Raw genomic sequence first — 13,977 nt, 5'->3', positions numbered from 1 at the left:
CTGACTTTTGACACAGATATTAAGAAGTAAAATCAGAATGCAGAATTGTTAAATACAAGAACAATTGAAGAGCATGCAATATAGGTGAAATGTATATAATAAAGCATATCATCTAAAGATAAAAGAGAATACACACTTAGAACAATCTTATAGATATGATTTTTTAAATTATCCATGCTGCTGAGCAATATCGGTGATAAAATATGGGCATCACGAGAGCCTCTTTGAGATTGTAGAAATAAATGTTTGTAAATTAATGTAAATCATGATGTAAATCCAATGGGGCAGTATAGCGGGTATGGGATAACCTAATCAAACAAACAAGCGTTGCTGCTGTTTGGATGGGAGACTGCTGAGCAATCCTGGCCTTGCAAGCAGCCTACCTGTTTGGCTATTGGTGATGGTTCAGAAGTCACCTTTAAGCCGTTAGTCCCCAGGTTAACTTTGAGACAGTCCTTCTTAGCCGTATCTGTGATTGGTAAAATAAGACATTTTTCCCCTTTACTTTTATCTTTAAATGGAGAAAAAGATTTTTATTTAAAAAAAACACACATTTTTGAATGGAAAATGAGAAGAGAAGCAAAGGTTAGGATAACACTTGATTGGAAACATTCTCTACAGCTTTCATTTGGTTTCATTCCTCAGATATTCATTTTGAAGAGTAAATATAAGAATTGGTGACGTTAGTAAATCTCCAAAATATTATACCGACCTTAACTTTGACACAAATAAGCCTAAATAACCAAGTTTAAGGCATTTTTCTGAGGCAAATGTAGAAAAACATCTTAGAGCAAATGTGGCCAAATTTATCTGCTTCAATAATCTATGTATAGTAAAGGCAAAGTCCTCACTCACTCATCACTAATTATTAAACTTTCCAATATTTCGGTAACTTGGAATTTGGCATTTCTATCACTCTTTAGCTTAAATATAAAAGCTAAAGAATTTTCATAAAGATCAAACATTTATAAAGGTTGAAATAGGGTTGTAACCTATAGAAGAACTATATCTTGTTTTAATCTTCCCAATGTCCTACAACAAGGCAATTGACATACATGTGCCTCATGCTCTAAACAGACAAATATAAAATTTTTTCATGAGAATCAACTGCTCAAAGGGTTTGAAATCGGGTTGCATCCCCAAAAAGAACAATATTTTTTATGAACTTTGCAATGGTCTATTATAATAATGAAATTTGAAATGTGCATACCTTATGCTCTCAACAGATAAAGTACAGATTTTTGAAGAAGATCAATTGCGGGTGACCAACTGTTTTTATATTCAAATTTGAGATATGTTATGCAATTAAAAATCCTGCCAGTTGTGAAGTGCTGACTGTGATTAATTTTTTGTTGGCAAACAATTTTAAACCAATAGAAATTCATCAGGAATCGTGTGAAGTGTACGGGAACAATGTAATGACTGAAAGTTCTTTCAGCAAGTGATGCATTGAGATTAAAAATGGCAAAACAAACGTTCATGACCAAGAGAAGAATGGACATCCGAGCATTGTGACTGACAACCTGGTCACCAAAGTTGACGAAAAGATTCATGAAAACCGCCGTTTCACAATAACTGAGCTTTCTCTATGTCTCCCACAAGTTTCACGGACTTTATTGTTTGAAATTGTTACACAGAAGCTAAGCTATCACAAATTTTGTGCAACTTGGGTGCCAAAAATGGTTACAGATCACCACAAAGAACAATGGTTACGTGAACACCATGAATGGTTAGGTGAAGGAAATTGGCTTCAACTTACTTTTTTAAGCATACAAATAAAAAATTTGTTTGCTTATAAATAAAATGGAACTTATTACAAGTGAGGGTGATTGTATTCATAAACTTGAATTTTTGCATCAGGGAATAATGACAAATTTGCTTGTAGGGAACAACAAAATTTTAATTATTTTGAAAACTAAGTGAGTAAAAGATGTAAAAATCTTGTGAAGAAATATATGAAAAGAGATAAGATGAGTTCCCAAGCTACTAATATTGTTAATCTTAATAATACTACAGAATTTTGAAAATTGCGACAAACTGCCGTGGGTGCAACCTCTTGCTTGCGTGTTAATAGTATAAAACTGAATATCTTAATGTTAATATTTAAGATGTGGTTAGATTACTGGATAAGCACCTGAGCGTACCAGAGGAGTGGGGGTCGGAGAACCAAACATGAAAAACTTCTTGTACTGCTCAAACGTCAAGAACTGAAACACACCAATAAAATGATAAATAGGTAAAAAAAACTTAGACAACAAGTATTATGACTACATATTAATACTTTAACACATATTACTTCAAATACCATTAATATATTAGAGAATTTTACAATATGATAAATAAATTTATTGAATGCTTGCTGATGAAAAAAAAAACTAAAACCATCTTTCACCACTTACACACTGGTCATGAAGCAAACAATAGATTTGTACTGTCTTGATAGTATTGATAACAACTAACTGATGGGAATCTTTTAGATACTTTCTGTATTAGTTTTTATGTAAATTATGGCTTTTAGTATCATGAGTAAGTTGAGAGGAATATTAATATCCTATTATTAAAAATTTCCAAATATTACTAAATTAAAGTTTTTTTGTAGTGTTAATATTTTTTATGTATGTGAGCTCATACATTTCTGCAATGTTACAGAATGATAGGTTTGTAACAATTGATATGCATAGTGAACTGTAAAAAAATTGTTTCACATTAACTATGAACAAAATAAACTGAAAATGTATTTTTATTTAATATATAAGAGTGTTAATTTATTTTTGTGCTCAGTTTTTTATAGTGATAAAATTTTGAATTTTTTTTTGTTACCATTGAGTTATAGCATGAAAAGATGAAAAGGTTGAAGTAACAACGTGGGTGTGTTCTCTTCCTGTGTCTAGTTTAGCCACAAGGGAGTTGGATAGTATAGTAGCTCATTGATCCTCCATTATCTATCACTTTGCTTCAATCTCAAGATTAATAACAGAGCTTATAACATGCAGATACCAGTGACAGCTGATCTGTGAGTGAGAAGATAACGAATGAAAGATCAACCTGTTCATTACTGGGTTACATCAAGTACCATAATCATTCTTACCCCACAATATAGACTATAAAAATTACATGCAAAAACAGTCGTTGAATCATTACTATATTCATTTTGTGCAAGAGCTACTAGATGTCTTAAGACATGTGAATCGTTTCAAACTTTGCACACTATAGGAAGGAAAAGTATTAGTAGGCAGATTAGAAGTTCTTTTTAACAAATATTTTTTAATGTCAATAGAAACAATTTTACATATTTTTTACCACATCAATACATAAATTTAACAACCAATGACCCATTTTTAGTGTATTTAGAACCTATTATAAATTCTGAATCTAGAAATTGAAATTAAATTAAACTAAATTACAAATATGGATTTGGTGTTGCTCCAAATTTTAACCCTTAAAGTGCTGTAGGAAATTAGGTCTCGGTTCAATTAGCATGCACTAATAGATCTAAAAACAATGTTTAAAGTTAAACTTAATTTTCTATTTCCTATTTCTAAGTTTTTTACAAAGCTTTACTGGTTTACATGTAGACATACGAGATGAGGTTATGCCATGTGGTTATATCCGCATGGTAAAACGAAACATCAATAAAAGAACAACAATAGTTTTTTATTAATTTTTCATACAATCCAATTATTTGTCAATTCCTGACAGTTATAGATCAATACATTTTCACATTTCTACACAATTAGAAAACTTGTATCTCTAAATTGAATAATGATATAAAGTTCCAACTTTGCAAAATGTTAAGTCATTAAGCCCTATTTTTAAACTGTAATAACTCAAAAACAGAGGATGTTATGAAAGAGTTTCTCTTAAGTGAATATTTTGATACAACATTTATTTCACCTTCTGTTTGAGGTGGTGGAGAAGCCCATTAAGTAACAATGATTATTAGTTACCTAAGACCTGTTGAAACCTGCAAAGTGGAAATATAGTAGACCTTGTTGATGCATGCCATAAAAAATATAAAGTATGATGAACAGTATGGATTATAGGATTTGTGTTAGGTGTCTTTAAGATGTTATTATCATCCATCAATTTTGTCAGAAAAATACGTGAATCATGTCCAAAAATTCTTCCACCGATTTGCCATGCATTATAAAGAATTTTAGCCCAATACATTGATGAGCAGTTTCGGACCTTGTTATGCTAGGGCTACTGATGGTGCAGTGGTACAACACCAAAAAATCATTTACCAAGCTTGTAGCTAGTTCGTCGCTACCTACCGGCTCAGCTGATAGTAGCGTTAATATGTTGCTCATTATACAGTGATCTTTTCCGGTAACAAGATATGCACTATAAAATCATCATATAGAAGCAGTTCCACTGCTAGCCAATGTATTTGACATAACTCAATTACCATCTGCTCCACTCAACACCCTAGTATAATAGCAGCCTTACTGTCCACCACAGTTTAATCACACACAGCAATGTTGGCAGTAAACACAATCTATCTGATTTACTCTGTACCAACAAAGTAAACATCAGTAGTCTGAATGAACTTGTGATTATCGTGTATTCATAGCAGACACTTTGAAACATTTCCACCAGCATGTGTGAGAAAATGTGAACAATAACACTAGTTTCTTTTACAACAGATCCTGAATTTATGAGAGCTCACACAAATTTTGAACAGTTTAAGAATGTAATCTTAACCCTGGATCTGTCAAACGTATTGTGACTAGTTGCTTAAAAATGTTTCTCCAATGTTAAGCAAAAACAATGATGCGACTAGTCACTAGTCGTTGTTGCAGTCACCTTTTCAATCAAACTTTTGCTATTAAAATCATATTCAAGCAGGAAAAAATGTATAGCAGATTAATTGAGATGTTTCCTATTTTAATTTGATATATTGTTTAGTGAGTAATAATACATAGTAAGTACATACTGAAATAAAAAGTTGAAATACAAAATGTTTTTTGCAATTGTTTGCTCGTTCACTTTGACAGAATGCAAAATAATGGGATTTTGTCATCTACGTTTGATGCAAGAAATTTCCTTTGGGAAAAGGTTGGCTACATTATTGCGTTTAGAATTTCTTCCTTGACAAAAGTTTCTGTTTCAAACATATGTTTATTACTCTCTGGTCTAAAGAAACATCCAATGCAAACAGAGTTAGCGGCATTTCTGTAATACCAAATGACTAGTTGCTAGTATTTTGTTATTTTTAATTTTATTATAGAGTTGTTATTGAGATAAATGATATCAAACGTTTAATCATGAAATTTGGCATCAAGGGGTATATAGTAGAGAAAGTTTTGAAATATAATAACCATAATGAATATGTCAACAGATTTTTAAATTTAAATATGTGGTTTTTGTAAGATGCAAATTTTACAATTTTTTGAAAAAAAAAAAAAAACAAAATAGTTGGTGGAAAGTGAAATTTGTTTTATGTTTTGCTTTTGTAGGATATTTTGTTATTTTAAAAAATAAACAAAAACAATTTTTCTACTTTTTATTAGTCTAATTTAAAATTTGTTTTCTTTACTTTTGTAAAATTTGTAATGCTAAAAAAATATCCTAAATTGAAATACAAAAATAGATCCAATTGCATATAAATATTTTATGCAATGTACTAAAAAAAGAAAATATATAATAGTATGCACTTTACTTCAGTAATAAATATATAACAAAGGTTTGAATGATGGGTGCGCAACTAATAAAATAGAGCATGAAATTAAAGGAATTTCAACAGCCAGATCCAGGGTTAAGAAATGTTTCTTTATTCTATGATGAATTCTAACCTTGACAGCTCTCTTAGGTGTCTCTGCGAGGATGGGTGGAAGAATGCCCTTCCAGAGAGAGAAGAAGCCTTCAGTTCGCTGCATCTTGCGCATACAGTCGAACACTCCACTGTAGTGGTTCGGGTCTCCAGGCTTGGAGTTCTGCATCTGCAGGCGGGTCTTCACCAGGTCCAGGGGGTGCATGATGCACACCTCCACGAACCCTAGGACACACCAACAGATTGTCACATGCAGCAGAGACAAGACTTCCGTCACACCTTTATTACAATATTCTGTCAATTCACATAAATAAATTATGTTTTATTAAAACATATTATGAACATTTTTCTAGAACCACATAGCGAAAAACAATTATAGTATTCCTTTGTCTAATGAATCGTTTGACTAAAGTTTATACGAAGTATAATTTTACAGCGCAAAGAATTTATGTTTACGCTTTAAGTTGAATTAGTTGAAGTTATGTTTATAGATCATCAATATACCTTACATAATAAAGAAGCTTAATTTACATATCATAGTTAATCTTGTGTAAAATACAATGTATTTTATATGTATATCTATATAAGATTTGTTGTCTGTTAGTAATAATTATGATAATGAATCGTATCTATAAGCCAACTGCTTAGCACAAACAAGTTATTTTGTGCCAAAACATATTTATATCTATAGTAGGAACTCAAGTGAAAGACATTCCTACAAACATTTGTTTATTGTATAAGAATCTTCTATATTTATCTTACATCAAAGATTGATTGTAAAATCATTATTAGTTAGGAATGGATATAGATTTATTACACAATTTAACTTACACAAATTAATTGTGTTCTATTTTTAAATGAATTTCTTGAATAAGTAATGTACAATATGGCATAATACATTTATTTAGTACATAAAAAACTTCCACCCCTTTTCACCCCTTTACTTAGCATATATCCATTTAGATACATCATCCTGACTGATACTACTTCTCAGTATTTGTCACATTCTCACTATATACTGCCAGAAAAAAATTAAACATTTTATTCATCATATGGTTATTGTATTTGTTATTTATTATTTGACTTCTGCTTATACTAAATTTTGTTGTTTACTTTACAATAACAGTCCTCTTAAGAAAACAAAGTCAATGATAAAATAAAACTTTTTTAGGTTAAAATATTAAAATGTTATTAAGAATGTTTTGTAATTTTGGGACACCTACTCACTATTTCCATCATAGTAAATAACAAATAAATTATACACATTCAGGAAGTTATTGTTGGTTAAATAGCGAATTTCAACATGGGTACGTTACTCAACAGGATATTTGCAATATAATAGCAGTGAGTAAGCTTTATTTTGTGCAATAAAGATTTGTTTATTGACTGCAGCAAATGCATTATGACGTTTGCGTTTTTGTCGATTATGCTCAAATGTTATTGATTTCAGTAGCATCAGATATTTGGTTAGTACGATTAAAAATTGTGGTAATTTTCAGCTCTAATTTGGCATTTCGTATTACAATTACTGAATTCTAATTTACTGAATATTTTAAAGCACAGTGGTTAATTTACTTATATTAACCACACACAATGAATGATGCAAAACTAAACGCTTATAATTTAAATCCATTTTGATTCACTTTTGAGGAGTTCAGTGATATGTGAGTATAAATGAGTTAACCTGTTATTAAGTGACATAGGACAGAGGAGATATCCTTACAGAACAAATCCGAACTAAGGAGGTCACAGTAGAGAAAGGTGTATACGGTCATCCTGTTACTGTGCATCAGAAAGAATCCCATTAATGACCTGCAAGGATCCTAATTGCAAGGTGAGATTTTATTACACCATTCTTCTGGTTCAATAGTAATCAGACATTACTATACAATATGAGTTAAATTAAAATTAAAATCAAAAGTAAAATGTAATAAATCTGAGTTCAAAATATGTGACATAAATACCTGACAAGTTTCATTCACTATGTGAACAAAAATTCATCATTAGTAAATTCCAATATTCAAGTTAGCATATTAATTAAGATTTGTTAGCTCAGATTGTTTAGGAAACACATTAGTAAAACTAGTAAAATTTGGACAACTGTGCAAAGTACATAAGTTGATATTTAATATTTAACTAAATAAGTATATATTAAAATATTTAATATGTCAATATAAATTAATGAGTACCAACATTAATATATACATTCAAAATTAAAACATTTTTAATGAAACTGGAATACAATAGGCTACTTTAATTGTAAACTATCATGTACATAAAAAAGAAACATGCTATAAACAATAAATAAAAACAAAAAACGTAAAAGCTATTTACAAACATTTTAAAGGTAAGAACTGTTTCTCCATTAAGAAGAAATCTGGGCGAGTTGTTAATTTAGAAAATTAAATTATATACCACTTTAATTTAATATTTAAATTTTTTAACTACTCTAGATATAATTTGCAATACAGCATAGTATTACAATGAATACTTGTTAAGAGAATACCACAAGGATATATGTTTAAATAAAAATATGAATACTTGCACAAATTTTACTTTCTTGAGCCTCTCTTTTTACGAAGTATACAATGTAAAGCCCTTACTCAGATGGATATTGAGAACCCTGCGCTTTCTTCAATTACTTTTATAACATAAAAGACAATTCGATAGACTACAACTCGTCTCTCTCTTCATAAATACGGACGTCGGACAGTCTGTCCACAATTTTAGTGTCACTCACTTCTTCGCATGTCTGAAAATAGAAGTAAATCTCGAAACATTATACAAGTAATGTGAGTATAGGTGCTCAAGCAACTCTTGGTCACTTGAAGATTTGGTTTACCAAATTCGACATGAAAGGTTGACCTCTTTGATATTCATATGGAATTCGTTCCCACATAAAACATGGCTTCCAACAGCTTATGCTATGGCAAAGTTAGTGTAGTACTACTTTACTGTTATGCCAATGGCTTCCTTGCAAAAGATCGGTTAAAAAAAACAAAAATTCATTGAAGCTTCGACTGAAAAATATAATCTTTTCTATCTAAAATTTGATACCATATTATTAACTAAAAAAAATTAAAAAGAGTGTGTACAGAAATTGAAGTAGATATACCATCACAGCAAAATAGGAAAATAAACACTGTATAGACAAGTAAATTATATATACAATTACAATTTTTAGGAAAGAATTTTAACAGAATTTGCACTTATCAACTTTTCAATGACAATCTATTGTTCTTACTTCTAGTGTTGTAGATAAGAAAATACTATCAACCACATATCATTATCAGAATGTCTTTATGAATGTTATACAAAATATTTCTTTAGTAAAGATTAAATATTTGTATGTCCCAATAATGAACCCTTCAAGAACTTCAATGTATTGTATTTGTAAATGAAGTATGAGATCTTGGTCATATCAACTGAACATTTATTGAATATCTTGAGATAATCTGTTGTACTTAGTTATACTTAACACTCAAATGAACATAAGTTCTTTGTAATGTTGACAGTGACTTTGAGGTGATCTTGGACATAGGCTTCTCACAAGTTTTAAACAAATTTAGTTTTTAGTATAAGAAATTCACTAATTTCAGGATAATGAGCTTCACCATTAAAACAATTATATATAAATGGCACATATAAAAAAGGAAAAAGTTTTCTTTGTTGACCAATATTTTCATACTATACCCTAGTATGCATTTGTTATTTCAACTTGGTATAACTTGCTGAAATAAAGTGAAAAATCTTTATATGATAGAAGAGGGAAAGGTAAAATTTTGTGTTTTGCAAGTGTTTGTGGGAACACAAATTTCTCAAGTTCTATAATTATACAAGAAAAATTTGTTATTAATTTGTTTATGAAAGAAAAATCTATAATCTAAAGTGAGTATTAAAATTATTAAAATATATAAGTTAATTTTTTTTACTTAAGAAAATTAAAAAAACTGGGATTCAATTATTTTAATAACTATGTTAATAACAGTAGAAACTAACAAATCCATGATAAATAATGTTATAACTTAGCTAACTGATCAAAATAAAGAATATCCATTTGAGCTATCACTTTTAGAACCTAAGAAATTTGTGTTCCTACGATAAAAAATATGCTTTTGAAAAACAAAAAAACCAAAAAAATTCAGTTTATACCTTTGTTAAGGCCTACTTACACTAAAACTGCCCAGGACTAAACAAGACACCTTCAACTTTTTTTGTTTTTATAAGTGTAGTAAAATATATAGAAGGAATAAAATACAAAATCATGCCACTTTTTATGATTCATTATCTAAAACTAACACTTATTTGTATTAATAAATTAGTAAAAAATATAAATATAACAAAACACTTTAAAAAATTTAGATTTTGGTGGTTTTTGATGTGAACTTAATCCTTATATACCAATTATTAAAATAGTTATCAAAACAACTTTTTATGAGGTAATTTTCAAACTTATTCATGTATCTTGAAATATGTTTGAAGAAACTATAAAAGAAGGGATGTTTACACTACACATAAGTGTAAATAATAGTCACTTTGTTGTTTTATACTATCCTTTGTGTAAGATTTAAGATTGCAAACTCAACTGTAATATTTTTCATAGGCAATCCTATAGAAGACAAGCTTACTTGTCCTTCTTGTAAAACTATTGTGACAGCATTGAACAATTGTAAATTATAAAAAATTTTCTAGGTGAATGTTAGCTTATCGTTTCTTCAAACTTGCACATCTGCAACATTCGATTTCCATCTTTACAATTTCATTTGATAACTGAAATTTTTAGCTGTTTCACCCTCTAAATTCCTAACATTTTTAGTGTTTTTACTTTAAATTTTTTGTAATACAGACTAAATTTTAACAGTTTAACAGTTTCTTCATAGATTTTTTAAATAATGCTTTGAATTACAAAGCAAAATTCACATTTGTGAATTGAAATGAGACAAAAATATTTTCCATAACATAAATGAAAAGTGATTTTTAAAACATTAAATTTACTTTTTACAACATTTGAAGAACTTAAACTATGACATAATGAATTATTTCTGCTCAACCACAAGTTTAGATGAAACTGACAAACGAGAATGTGTTATACACCTGAAATATTAGAGGATTGTTGAGTCAGTGAACTTCAAAGCAGAGGAGAGCCAAACATTGGCCGCCAAGTAATTATATCCTGAGGTAATTTATAGCCAGGCCTTGTGTGGAGCAGAGCACGTTACATGTGCGTGGCCGTGAGTTGTGTGAGGCTCGCCCATGTACTCCGCCACAGAGAGACAACTGATTGTGCCAACCATTGTCATCACTTCCCCTACTCTCCAAGGCTCGGCTGTCCCCTCCACTGTGAGTTGTCACCAACATGTCATTCGGGCCTTCCAAATTTATACAGAAGCTCATCACATGTCAAATTGCCAGATTTCAAATGAATTTGAAATGAAAACTGAAAGCAACTTTACAATTGATCATTTAAAAAATAATTTTACAAAGAATAATTTTCAAAAATTTTATATAAAAATCACTCTTTGATATAACTCTGATTATTCTCGTTTATTTCCCAGAAGCTTAAAGAAGATTCTGATTTTAAGAAAGAAAGGGTTTTGAAGAATCAAATTTAAGTATAGAAATTTATTGTAACTACACAGGTTTTCCAATTTTGTATAGTTAAGTATGGACCACAAAAACACAGTATACAACCGTACAAATTAGTATATATTGTACTGATTTTTGTGTGTGTGATACTACTTGACAAATGTAGATGTATTAATAGTTATTACTTACCATGTTCTAAAATTTATATATATATATATAATATTTTATTTCTTTAGGATTTGATTTATATTTTATAAAAATTGCAAAACAATAATGCTAAAAGGTGATTTTAACATTGACATATTACAGGATTTTCCAGATAAAGAATACTTTTCAAATTTACTAAGATAATTTGATAAGTACTGCCTTCCATATTATGATAAAACCACAGAGAATGATTTTATTAGGAATGTAATGAATGCAGTAACGTATGTAAAGAAAATGTTACAATGCCCAGTTATCGAATCAAATTTATCTGACCATGCTGGAGTCCACGTAGAGTTCTACGGATTGTGCTTATTATATAAATTGTCTGACAGTAATGATAAAAAAAAGGTATGTAAGAGATTTGATTCCTGATGCTACTGAAAATAAAAAATGTGAATAAATGAGGTAGCTGTTTTACATGTGTTTTCAATTACTTCATGCGTTTACTGGCAAATTCTTTAGGAAAATATTGTGTCCTAAATAGTGTAAGGGGAACCCAGTTATAATAAATTAAAAAAAAATAATATTACTGATTAAAAACAGTAATATTATTGTATTTTCTTTTATGCAAACTTTGATACCAAATACTTGATATTTAGTTAACTTTTTATGAGTTTAATTTCAATGTTAATAATAATTTCAAAGGAGAATATAGTATATCAGGAGTAACACAGTTAGTCAAAAAATCAGTTCTCATATTTTTAATGTCGCGTGAAAAATCACATATCATAAAAGAGTTGTAATTAATTGACATAATGTTACAAAAAAAGACAATCAATTTCACAATACTTCCTTCCAAACAATGTTGGATGTAAGCCGACTTTGACGTTTAATTTCTACCTTAATATTTTTTAACGATTTCCTGTGCGATAGGGCCACATACAACTACTGACCATGGCTGAACACTGGTTCAGGTAAGTATAATCCAACTTGGTCGATTGTTTACTCCTGCGCCTTGTTAATTGTCATTATTAGTCTGGTTAGAACTATAGAAAATCGGAAACACACAATGAGTGTGTTTCTTGACCTGTCCAAAGCATTCGACTGCGTTGACCATAACACACTGCTAGACAAACTTGAGTCTCATGGCATTCGAGGCGTGCCCCTTGAATGGCTTAGCTCATTCCTAAGCCACAGATCCCAAGTTGTCCAAATTTCAAATCAACTGTCCAGGCCAATAAAACTGAAATATGGTGTCCCACAGGGATCCATACTCAGTCCTGTGCTTTTCCTGCTCTATGTCAACGACATAGGATCATCACTTCGGCATGGAAAACTAGTGCAGTATGCTGATGATACGACTCTCTGTTTCAGTGGGAAATCCAGTGAAGTTTTGGAACAACAGGCTTTTGTTGACATCAACAACTGTGTCCAACACTTCAACAGCCTCAATCTCACAGCAAACTCATCAAAATCAAATGTTTTGAATTTTTCTTTGCGTGTGGTGGAAAACCTTGGTGAACCCGTAGTTTTCTTGGGGGACTCCACACTGGACGAAGTCTGCTCTTCAAAATTCCTGGGAATACACCTTGATAGAGGGTTGACCTGGAATGATCATATTGACCACGTTTGTGCCAAAATTTCCTCAGGAATTTTCGTTCTGAGGTCTTTAGCAAAATACTGCCCGAGTCAGGTACTGATAACGGCGTATTACGGCTTGATTTATCCCCATTTGTCCTACGGTCTGGTTTCTGTGGGGAGCGTGTGCAAACACTCTCTTCCAGAGAGTTTTCAGACTTCAAAAAAAATCGATTCGAATCATCGCAAAAATCAATTACAGAGAGTCGTGCAGGCCGGTTTTCAAGAAATTGCAGCTGTTGACGTTGCCGTGTCTCTACATTTTAGAAACAACCATGTTTTGTATGTACAAATGTGCCTTAACCAGAGGCCGGGACATACACATGTATGAGACACGAGGCAGAGAAAAAACTACCGTACGGGAAGACACAGAACGGTAGTTTGTGAACGCTTGCCTTCGCAAGCAGGTGTTAATTTCCTCAACAGACTGCCCAACTCTATAAAAACTACCCCAACGCCCAAGGCGTTCAAAGCTCGTCTCAAACGCCTTTTGGTGTCGCATGCATTTTATAATGCAGATGAGTTTTTTGAATTCGACTGGGAGACCACACAATTGGAATGACTGACTCCAATGTTTGAAGTGGGTTTCATTGGCCAGGAATGAAAGATGCGGGATTGTAAAACTGTATGTTTGAATGAGGTAATGTGGTATGAATGTTTAAAATTTTAGAATAGACTCATACAATATTGACGTTTGCTATGCAACTCATACATGTTGTCCTTGCAATAAAAGAATTTGATTTGATTTGATTTGATTTGATCATGCAGAATACCACTCTGATAGGGAATTGTCTTCGCTTTAATCAAAACTCTCTTCCAGTAATAATTTCCAA

At 30.9% G+C, this 13,977-nt stretch overlaps 1 protein-coding gene across 2 annotated transcripts in view; it reads right to left on the bottom strand.

The window, feature by feature from the left end:
- Window positions 1–13,977, bottom strand: part of LOC124356943 (mitochondrial 2-oxodicarboxylate carrier) — a 43,394-nt gene that overhangs the window by 15,510 nt on the left and 13,907 nt on the right. For both annotated transcript variants that reach the window (XM_046808270.1, XM_046808271.1), the window contains exons 3-4: window positions 5,796–5,998; window positions 2,145–2,207 (exon numbers count right to left, since the gene is read on the bottom strand). In XM_046808270.1, the coding sequence (XP_046664226.1) occupies window positions 2,145–2,207; window positions 5,796–5,998 (266 nt within the window). The remainder of the gene's footprint in view (window positions 1–2,144; window positions 2,208–5,795; window positions 5,999–13,977) is intronic.

The sequence above is a fragment of the Homalodisca vitripennis genome, chromosome 3 (genome assembly GCF_021130785.1).
Source record: "Homalodisca vitripennis isolate AUS2020 chromosome 3, UT_GWSS_2.1, whole genome shotgun sequence".
NCBI classification, from domain to species: Eukaryota; Metazoa; Arthropoda; class Insecta; order Hemiptera; family Cicadellidae; genus Homalodisca; species Homalodisca vitripennis.
The sequence above is the reverse complement of the archived record's forward strand: the minus strand, read 5'-3'. Positions and strand labels throughout refer to the sequence as shown.